The 11,395-nt window shown below is 35.1% G+C and overlaps 1 protein-coding gene across 2 annotated transcripts in view; it reads right to left on the bottom strand.

Annotated features, from left to right (window-relative positions):
* The window catches only part of PSME4 (proteasome (prosome, macropain) activator subunit 4), a 69,111-nt gene that overhangs the window by 4,223 nt on the left and 53,493 nt on the right, over positions 1-11,395 (bottom strand). For both annotated transcript variants that reach the window (XM_010574877.1, XM_010574878.1), the window contains 9 exons: positions 11,103-11,255; positions 10,223-10,327; positions 9,273-9,364; positions 8,751-8,882; positions 7,875-8,083; positions 7,480-7,565; positions 6,387-6,515; positions 5,159-5,314; positions 555-717 (listed from right to left, as the gene is read on the bottom strand). In XM_010574877.1, coding sequence (XP_010573179.1) covers positions 555-717; positions 5,159-5,314; positions 6,387-6,515; positions 7,480-7,565; positions 7,875-8,083; positions 8,751-8,882; positions 9,273-9,364; positions 10,223-10,327; positions 11,103-11,255 — 1,225 coding nt within the window. The remainder of the gene's footprint in view (positions 1-554; positions 718-5,158; positions 5,315-6,386; positions 6,516-7,479; positions 7,566-7,874; positions 8,084-8,750; positions 8,883-9,272; positions 9,365-10,222; positions 10,328-11,102; positions 11,256-11,395) is intronic.

Genomic DNA, 11,395 nt, shown 5'->3' with positions numbered 1-11,395 from the left:
TAGAAGGTAAAGAGCAAAATCATGTTGTGGCAGCTAAGGAAGTTTATTCACTGACGAAATAGCTATCCCTCATCATCTGCATTCCTAACTATGTGAACTGTGCACATGGGAAATGGAGAAATCTCTTCAGTGTTAATTCTGGAAAAGTAATAAATTAGTTCAACATAGGAATACATCATAAAAAACATTATTTGCTCTTTTGGTAGTAGTGTGTTCTTATTCATCATTTACGGTGTAAAACAAATTCTCAAAGCGCTTGACAAGGATTAGGATCTGCACTACATACAGAGAAACAGACAATAAGGTACATAAGGACAAGTGATTTGCCATTATTGTTCATGAATGCTTAGGAAGCAAAAAACATTTGCATGGGCAACAGGCCTTACGTTTCTCTGGGTATATGTTAATTTTCTAAATATTGCTTCACCACAGGACAAATCCTATTCCATCTGGAATGCTTGCAGAACAAGCATTTGAGTGTAGCAAAAAATATTTATTTCTTCCTAACCTGTTATCAACATGTATGGTTTTAGTCTCTGAAGCAATTTTCTTACCACCAGAAGGAATTGTATCCACCACTGAACCCAGGTCTCGCTTTCGTTTTTTCGGTAACCTCATCTTGCACAGCTGTTCAAAATGGGTCTGCATGGGCCCATCCATAGTGAGAAAATTGCACTGTAGCAGACCACTTAGTGTGGTAGCAGCCATTTCTCTCACCTACAAGCAGAGATAGTACATACCACAATTACTAAGCACACATGCACTGCAAGAAAGAGGTATTTATGCTATTCCTATCCTTTTAAGCACATCCAGCTAGGGCAAGTTACCAAACTGCCCAAGAAAAGTCTTTAGAGTATTATCCTGTTTTCTCATAGATCATAAACTACTACTGGTTTACTATATATGGCTCTTCACAAATTAATAAACATAGTACTATTGTAATATAGAACTACGTTCACATAATGTCATAAAGTGACCTACTACTCAAGCAAAGACTGTAATTTAACTCCACCGTCAAGACATATATATCACAGACTAGATTAGCTTTAGAAAGTTTAAAAACAGACTTTGAATGAGAACAAGATGTGGCACCCCAAATAATCAACCCGCATTACAAAATTTGTAATAGTCTCTGTATTAACATCAGTTTTACCAAGAAAAAAAGAAAAAAAAAAGGTACATTCAAAAGCATTTAGTTTTCCCCCTCAAATGTGGGGACATTAGAATTGACAAAAGCTGAAGAGGTGGAAGGTATGTTCATGAGACAAAGCTGATTCTGTTCTACCCGTAGCACAAGAATTCTTTGAGAGATACAACAGATGCTGGATTAATAAGCAATGACAACTAACTTCAGTGGTTTATGGTCAACAATGCAGTTCTATAATGCTCCAGCGTTATTTACTTTCTTGTCCCGAGTACCAGTTCTTTTCACTACATGAATAAAAACAAAATTCCAGATTGGAAAAAGATTCTTCTCTTCGGTAACACAGAAACCCCAAAGAACAAGGAGTTTTCACCTACTTGCCAAACCACTCAAAATATAGATCTCCTTTTCCATTCCCTTTAAAACAGCCACAACACATTGTTAGTGGATTACAAGTAGAGACAGTGCAGTCACTTGCTTTTAAAAGCAAGTATAACCCATCAGTATTACTCATTTATCTCATCTACTCAAATCTCCTAAAACCATAAAGTTATAGAACTGTAAGACCACATTTAAACTGGAGTCCCTCCAAAACTCGCTTCCACTTTCAATAATTACAGGCTGACAAAAACCTCCCAACATTTACAAACTTGAAAACCAAATCGACTTGATGAAATGCTGACAGCAGTCACCAGATTTTGGTAAGTACATACTGTTACACATAACTGTAAATGGAACATTTGTCTATCTGGAGTACAAACACCTACCAACGCTCTGAATCCAGTGCAGCAGATTATAATAAATTATATCCTTGAACATAATGTTCTGAACCTCCACAAAGCAATAAGTATAGGTGCAAGTGCTGCAATAATTAAATGTAGTAAGTTAACAATAAGCTCCTGAGACTTCACTTAATTCTATTTAAATTTCTACAACATATTATTCAAATGTGATCTGTTTTGTTAATAGCATAAAGAAGTACGAAGTGAAAGTCTGCCAGTATTGTTTATTAGCAATTTGTGAGTCTCTTAAGAACTAAGCTATTAAATGAAACATGATGTGCTAATGCAAGACCCAGAATAGAAAGAAGCTTGGCTGTAAAGTGAGCAAGCTCCCAAGTGAACTGTACTCATTTACATCACTATTCACTGTATTAAAACCACTTTCATTTCTAAATTAATAATCTAACTAAAAGGAACACTTTGCTGCAAGGAGCACCTAGAAGCAAAGCTTTTAAAATCATACATTAACAAGCTAATCATCTGACACTAAATAATTTACAGATCATCATACTCACATGATGACTTACAGAACATAAAAACTATAGAGGAGTAGCAGAGGAATACTCTTCCAATCAAGTATGGGGTTTGGTGGTTTGGGTTGGGTTTTTTTGGTCAGAATTGACTGACCAAGATCTACAAAACTGTAACAGTATCAGAACAAAAACACTCAACAGCATAAGCAAAAGTTAACTGCGTACTTACAAGGGACTACCTATACAAAGAGAATATATTCCCGTTACTGTAATACTGCACTGTAATATGAAAAATGTTCATCAAGACATGAGTGCTATGTATTCTGTACACTGATCTGTAAAAATATAAACATATGAAGCATCTATCCAGATAGCTTTCTAGATCAAATTATGGCTGAGAAAACTGTGAAAAAGATGCTTTCAGATTAACTAGGCTAGCACTTTAACCATAACTGCAGGCTGAATACAGCCATATTCACTTTTCCTCTACTTCTGACTGAGTAAATAGAACTATTTAGTGCAAAACATGCTTTCCCAAACTCAAATTACATTCATAGTACTCCATCAGCTCCATGACTACTCTGACTTTGAGAAGGAGAATTTCGCACAATATCATTTAAGTACAGGCTTCTTCAATTCTAGAAATCTGTGCTTAAAGTTGGATGCCTGAAACTTGCGTTCAGTAGAAGCTGGACTGTTCTATGACCCACGTTCACTTTGTATTGCAGTCATATTGCCATTTGACATTCAGTGTGGTCATTTGACTTTGTCATTTGCCGAGGTTTGTTGCAATGATTTCATGAAAAAATATGAAGTCACCATGAAGTTTGAGAACGGTAATTCTAGCCCTATTAGAAGTGCAAACTGTATATTAAAACAAAGAACAAGATGGGCTGGATCATTAGGTCTGGCACCTTTGTATCAAGATAAGCAAAAAAAAAAAAAAGTATCTTTAAATCCAAGAACCAAAATCTCAGCTCTACAGCATAAAGACACCGAATACTAGTTAAAGCTAGGGATTCTCATCTTAAAAATCCAGCATTAAAAAAAAATACATAGGAATTGCTCTGCAAGATACTGTATCTTGCCAATTATTATCAAGAAAGAACAAGACTACTTTTCAAAGAAAAGTGAAAGCTTCCACGGTAACAACATGATCATAAGTGGTTATTAACATAGATAAGCTTTTTTGATTTGCATCTCTGTAGTGCAGAGGAATACTTTTGTACATTTAAAATAACTAGATAAATGGTATTAAAGTGAATAAAAGGCATTTTTCAAAATTATGTGAGATTATGAGGTAAGTACTCTGACATCTAGAGTTGCAAGCTGTTGCTTTCCAGTTAACTATAACAAATAGTGACACGAAAGACAGGAGAGAGCTCATCTCAAGACTGAAATTGGCATGGGTGAGTAGTCTAAGTGCCATTCTTTAGAAACTGCAATATCAAAACTTTTAAGCCAGAAACTTTAATTTGTATATTCAAATTATTTCCAATTCACTGTTCACAAAAGCAAGCTTCACATCTTGGGTATAACTACTGTTTTAAATGTAGCTTCAGGAAGACCTAAACCAGGATCTTTGTTTTGGCAGAAGGGTATCACACTTCAGAATCTTCTCTTTCTTCTAAAAAGAAAAAAACATCCAAGCACCCAAAAGTAGGATTTAATTGATATTTGTCAACACCACAAAAAATAGTGACAATGCTGGCACAGGGGAAATGGAACACACCAGAGGTTAACGCTAAAGATTCTTCACTGTGCTTGAACATGATCAAACATATTTAAATTCACATCATTTAATACAAGCCTCCAGTTTTGTGAATTAGTGATACAGAATAAAGTACTTCTGTGATTTTTCCCCAGCTTTTGGAAGCCTGACAAACAAGACTCAATGATTCACATCGGGCACCCTTTTTTTTTTTTTTTCCCCCAGAGAACAAGCTTATGATCCCAATAGCACTTCTAAGAGCAAACTGTGCATTTATACACAGATCTTTAACAGTACGCATGTACCGCAGCCAAGATTTTGGATTTTATGTCCTGCCATTTGTATATACTGAAGTATCACTAGCTCAAGAGATGCACAAAAACTTGTCAGACTGACAAGTAAGCTTACAAACTATTATCTTTTTGAAATATGTAACACCATCAGTAAAACCAGCATCTGCTAGACAAATTCTGTCCTATTATGCACGCATCTTTCACAAAACTTAGGAAAAGCTACTTATAACTAAAGAAATACTTCCTTAGTGAGCTGGATGTATTAAAAAAACCTTATTTTTGTCATTAATAAGCCGACAGAATTAAATGGGAATCAGACCAATAAATAGTGGTTTTATATAGTTTTCACACAGGAATGCATTTTACCTTGTTGGAAGTTGAATGTGCTACCAACATCCATGCTAATATTTATAGTAAAATGATAATATCCCTATTTCAGCTGTACTTAAGCCAAGAATGAAAAAAACCAATATTCCATTCTGTTGAAAAAGTAGGAACAATGGAACTTCAGAAAATACTTCATTAGTGATTTTTAAAACAGCTGTTTTCCTGGAATGGAATATTAGAAGAAAAAAATGGAATATGAAAGAAATAAAACCTATAAAGCTGATTATATTTTCAAAACAAGAAGAATGCTAAGCTAGAAATAGGTGCTGTATTAATTTACAACCAGTAGCTTTTTCATAAAACTTGACAAGGACAGGAAACGAGTCGTGTGAAACAAAGCATTTCAGAAAAAGAAAGGTATTACTTGCCTCAAGCTGTTCATCTTCCAGGAGTTTTATAACCAGCCATCTAATGTCATTGACTGCTTCTTCATTGTTGAGAAAGATAAAGAGATTGTAGAACACCATGGTCTGGAGGTAGGTTAATATGGTATACCTAGCATGCCAGGAATTGCTTCTTGCTGTCTGCAAGTATAAATAAGTACATGAAAGCAAGAATGTGAAAGAAAGCAGCTACCTGATGTAAATCTAGCAATATTTAAGAAAAAGCTTTTAGGGACAGTTGCAAATAACTTCCCTTATTCAGATTTTTTTTTTTTCATACACTCTTAATTTCCAAAGCATGCAATTATTATTTAGACAATAAATTATTACAGGCTTAAGTTCCAAAGCACACTGTTATTTAACAAATACCTAATACTGTAAAAGACAAAGTAGGCAAGTTTCTCCCTTTGATTCATTCCCAACAGCCATCGTAAGGCAGATAAAAATAAACCAGAAATTCTGTTCTGCTTGAATATATATATTCTATACAACAGATTTGGAAAGCCAAGGGGTTTTTTTTGAGTTCCTTTACTTTGATCTCCATGTGCTTATGGAAGTCCAAATTATTGAAAGCATCAGGCATGGGCACAGCCTGGCTTGCAACACTGCAGATACTATTTTGGCTGTGTGTACAGCTTATGCCAATACAGGTTACACCAGCAATAGGTAGTTTTACCATTGTAGATCAGTTTTGAATGATGAGAGAAAAAAAAAAAAACCAACATTTTTTGCATGACAAACTGTCAACAAAATGAACTATTCAATTCAAGAGTGCATTTTCATTTGTGGTGTTTTTCAGAAAGCAGTGGTACAGTTGATAATTATACTGTAAAACTATAAAAAGGCAGAGATTCAAGGGCAGTTCTTTATATGACGAGTCATTTTGAAACAGGATTTTGAATTGTTATGCTCATGAGGAGACACGTTTGGCTTAAATTGATCCACTACTGAACCAAATTTTAATTTATTAAAATACTGTATTTTAATAAGAAACTGAACAAGTTGTTTAAATGTTTGGAAGTAGGAAACAAAATACATTTACTGTTTCTAAGAATGTTTTAAACCACTTATAATAAACTTTTTTCTTTCACCTCTAAGAAAATCAGTATTTGATTCTCTTCAAGTCACAACTATTGTGTGATCTTTAAAAAAAAAAAAAAGCACAGAGTGCATCAGATAACAAGAAGCTTTAAGCTATTTACATCATACGCACTTGTTTTAGCACCTGAAGTACCAAAGGCACTTGCTGAGGATACAGCAAACCCTGAGACATTAACGACAAACACATCTTAGCATCTCTTTTGAGCTCATCATAGCTATTGTCATTTTCTACCGGTGCAATCTACAGAACAAGGTAAGAGAGGGGAAAAAAATAAACAGCTAATGTTAGTAAATATGCATTGCTAACAGCAAAATCCTGAAAGCTTAGTGTCATGAAAGGACAGTTGTCTAGGAAAAATACAATCAATATAATGCTGAAAGATTAAGTTAACTAGGAAAAACAATCAATATAACCTTAAAATATTCTCAGCAATAAGCTGTGGAAAAAAAATGAGTAAAATCAAGAGATCTTTATTCCTTGCACCATATATTACTTACCTAAACAGTATGGCTAGTCTAAAGCTCTTAAGGAGGACTAAATCGGTGCCATTAAGACTTTGATTCCCCATCGCAATTTTTTTGGTGTCAAACCCAATTCATTTAATATTTTAGATGTAAGTCCAAAACTGAGAGAAAGCTTTATCAGTATTTCAAGTTCACTTTCACCTGAGTAAACCTTTATTTTGTGGTCATGTACATTATTGTTGGTTAATCGACTGATGTTCATATCAAGTAAGACATATGCTTTGGAGATTGCAAATATATATTTTTTCAGACATGTAGCACTGAATGATGCAGCTTCATAAAAGAATACAAGGATTAGAGGTGCCAGGAAAAACAAGAGAAGTACCACAATTCAGGAAGAATTGTATAATCATGGAACAAAAGAAAACAACTAAAGATAAGTATCAGAAGAGAAACAAAACACACTCATTCATGAATTAAACACTTTTCGCCCCCCCAAGTTACACATGTACAGGGCATTCACCTAGAAATCATTAGTGTCAGGAAACCATTTAATAGGCTAGATTACCGGCTGTAAACATACATAAGCACAAAAATAAAATTGGGCCTCTTTGCTACGCGTGTTTTTTATTACCATTATAGGTTTTGTTTTTATTTATAAAGTCCTTTCTAACTTTTGTTTACATATAAAGTCCCTTTTTAATCAAACCTAACTAATAAAGGAGCATTAAAGCATATACCTTGAAAAATAAGGGTAAAAGCTGGAGTTGCTCTGTGACAGCTGTAGAGAAGGACCGCCCTGCACTTGCCATCAGCCACTTCAGAACTGTTTTTATAAAGAGAAATGATCACTGATTAAGAAGATAAAAACCCAGCAATAATACCAAAACAAGCTATAGATTAAATTTATTCCAAGAATCACTTGTGAGATTTTCAGACAGAGTGGACCTATACTGGTAGTTAAGTTTGACCCTGTAAAGGTGACTTTATAAACCTCAACCCTGAAACAACAGATAGCTTGTTACACAATTTCTCCTCTCAGATCTGTGCTGCATTGCAACTGTATTATCTGCAGACCTCAATCATCATGTCCTAAAATATCCCCCCCATTTCTTAACCTCATTAAGCAACTCACTAGTTTTCAAGAGTTTAATGCCCTGAGTTCGCTCATCTTGTTCACCAACTCCATTCTCCTCCATAACATGATTCTGAATTTCTTCATCTACTTCCATGAGGGGTTTAAGATTTTCAAGTATCCGGGTAGTAAATTCATGGACACGAGGAGATTTAGTCGCAGCAGTATTTGGCAAGGAAACATCTATCATGAATATGTAGGTCAGAACACTAAAAAAGCAAAGAAAGCAAGCAAGAACACACAGTCAGCATGACTACTGTCTACAGAACATAGCTAAAAGTGATCTGAGATCAATTTGTTGAACTTTGAAGTTTAATACTTATAGAAAGTTTCCTCTTATCTTCACTTCAAAGTTATTTAAAACCAAATGTTTTTCAAACATCCTCTTTGTAGACATTTGAATCAAGCAGGGTTAGACAATCACTAAGCTACAACCCCCCTCTCCTCCAAACAGATCTGCAACTAGTTTTTAAGTCACTAAAATGCTCTCTAAAGGACTCCCTGTAAATTTATGGCTTATTAGGGCTTAGACACAGTAAGTTTGGGTTGTGGTGTTGTTTTTGATGTTTTGGGGGGGGGGGCGCTTTTTTGTGGGTTTGAGGCAGGGGGGCAGGTTGTTTGTTTGTTGGAGGTTTTAAGAGCTTTAGGCATATCATACATAAACATAACAGGCCATATACAATAAAAGACAAAAATACAAAAGTCATCTGAAGTTTCTGAAGCAAGTCTGTTACCAATAATTTATCTGATGTCTATTAACCAATATTAACGCACAGAAACAAGCAGTCACCACTTCAGTGTAATTATTTAGATACTCAATTACCCCCCCAAAATTGAGAGAAAAAAACCCCAAGAACTGCAGAAGAGAACACTGACCTTCCTATTCTCTCTCGGACATTTTTGTAAACTTGCGTAAGTTTAGGTTCCAAGTACTTCAGCAATCTGTGCAACAGCTCTGGTACTCTCCATTCTTGCTGTGCAAGGCCACCTTGCAGTACATAAAGTCGACTAGGAATCAGAACAACTTAACTTTAGTCATACAAAATTGCTCCTGCCTTCCCCAGTACCCCCCAAGCCTTGTTTTGGTATGTTTTGTGTGTGTCAATGCATAAAAGTGTCTGCATGAGTTGCATGCAAAGATGGGTAAAAATTACAGAATGAAACAACAGCACTGCTGCTACGCCAGTACCAAACTTTCACATTCTGTTAACTAGATTTAATTACATCAAAAAAATAACAACAAAGAAACTGCCACTGTGTGGGGAAAGCTAACTGGAAAGCAGCGCTTTTGTTCCCTGCTTCTACAAGCCAGCTGGCACAATATGCTTTCAATACATTTTATCCATGCTTTATTTCCTTCTTTATTCAGCCACAATAAACAGTTAAAATTAATTTTACCATGCATCTACAAATGATCCTCCTTCACCACTCAATGGAGATTCCAACAGCAATTCAAATAACCAGTGCAGTTTCCTAGGATCTCTGCTCTCCTGAAAATAAAGGGATATCAGATATATAAGCAAATAGGGCATTTTTTAAAAGTAAATAATGTATAAACAAGGACAGTTTTGACAGATTTTCTTTGCATCCCTTGGGTTTATTCTATTAAGCAAGTGCAAAGTTAAAGATCTTTTCACAATGAACCTCAATAGGAGGAAACCCAACGAAACTACACACATTTTTAATTATTTAGTAAATACAACGGTAGGAATAGAAGGAATTTCAGCTTCATTTTTTACATATATGAATAATCATGTCTGAATTTTGCTAATTAATTGCCAGGGTTCTGGCTGACAAACTATGCTGTATTTTGCCGAGTGATTTCAAAGAATTACTGATCCAAGATATTTGTGGCCTATCCTTTACCCTGCTTCTCAGACACCACAACTCCCCAGTCCACCACAGTGTACAGAAATCTTACTGTATGTTAGAAGATAACCTGAGACTTAATTTTCACAGCATAATGCTAAGCTGCACACTTTTAGAGCAAGAATAAATGTGTAATTTGAGTGCAAAAACTCCCACGAAAATTGAACACATTGCAAGCATACACAATAACATCACCCACTAACCTTATACAGCTCTTTTAAAATATTTAAAAAGAAAACTAAGGCTTTATTTCCTTTCTAAAATGTTATATTTGTCTGCAAAAGGCAGAAGGGAATAAAATTTCCAGAAAAGCTATAAGATGTTAAATGGAAGTTATTTTTATACTGTATTTACAGTTCTCAGTTTTAGCTGATAAAATATACCCAAATACCTCTGTTCATAAGGCTCTTATTTACATATTATCTGTAAAACTTGACCATCTGGATATAGCTTTACAAGACTAAAAATGGGGTACTTACACAGGAGGTTGCTATGCATGTGCCCCAGTCATTATACGTTTCCACCGTAATGTTGGATAAAGCTGTTCGAAGCAATGGACAGAGAAGCTTCCAAAGTTTTTCCACCTGCTCAGCAAAAAGGCAAAAGACAAGATTTGTCTATTTAAGAACAAAATGGCTCTCTAACCTCTATGAAGCCAAATCCTTCCATCTTTTCAAATCGTGGAAGAACAATACTGATTCTGGAAGCAGCTACAATACACTACTTAAAAAAGGAAATAAATATTATCAGAGGTTAAGATTTCAGGAATCATTTTAATTTTGTTTACAAGGTGTTTAGAAATACTGTGGACTACATATGCACCATTTTCATGGTGATTTAAGTACAATTGTATCAGAGACTGCATACACTTTGCTTTTGGTAGGATAGCAGTTTTGTATACCCCAAGGACTTCCCCCACCCACCCCCACCCCCCGATTTTACAATTTCTTTTTTTTTTTTTTCATTAAGGAACTGATTCTCCCAGAAATTTTTTTCAGCACAGAAATTCATTTAAAGACAATCTAGGCAGCTAGGTCTAGACTAAAGATGTGGCAGTCCGAGGTGGACATAAGCACTAATTCCAACTGGAAACTACAAACCATGTCAGCTTTGCTATCTCTTTACTAGCAAACTGTTCTTAGTGTTAATCTTGAAGCATTTTACTAACACCTAGTATTATATAGGCACCAAACCAAGCTATGAATTGTGCTCAAAGTCTGGCAATGAAGCACATTTTCCAGTCCTTTCTTGGACATTGGTGACACATTAAAAGCCTTCAACTTCATGCATTTAATTTGTTTAATAATTCAAACTTATTCCTTAAATTCCCTGAATCACTCAAAAATACTACTTCAGCACCTTCTCAAATGTCCAGTGTTTAGAACCTCTTATTAAGCCAGCTATAATTTCAGCTACACATCTCTGGGTGCTTTCATGGGAATCTGCCACAAGTTGTTCTAAATGGGGCTGAAGAACTGGCAAGAAGGCATCATCAAAGTTTCTGAAAAGGCCCTGTAAAACAAGATGTGAAAGTGTCTTCAGTAATTATCCAACTAAACCATTATCTTTGTAAGAAGAACATAAGATTGTGAAGCACTTGAGATTTGAATATCTAGGAAGTTAAATTACTTTGCTTTCATAACAGAATTATA

The sequence above is a fragment of the Haliaeetus leucocephalus genome, unplaced genomic scaffold (genome assembly GCF_000737465.1).
Source record: "Haliaeetus leucocephalus isolate CR32 unplaced genomic scaffold, Haliaeetus_leucocephalus-4.0 Scaffold450, whole genome shotgun sequence".
NCBI classification, from domain to species: Eukaryota; Metazoa; Chordata; class Aves; order Accipitriformes; family Accipitridae; genus Haliaeetus; species Haliaeetus leucocephalus.
The sequence above is the reverse complement of the archived record's forward strand: the minus strand, read 5'-3'. Positions and strand labels throughout refer to the sequence as shown.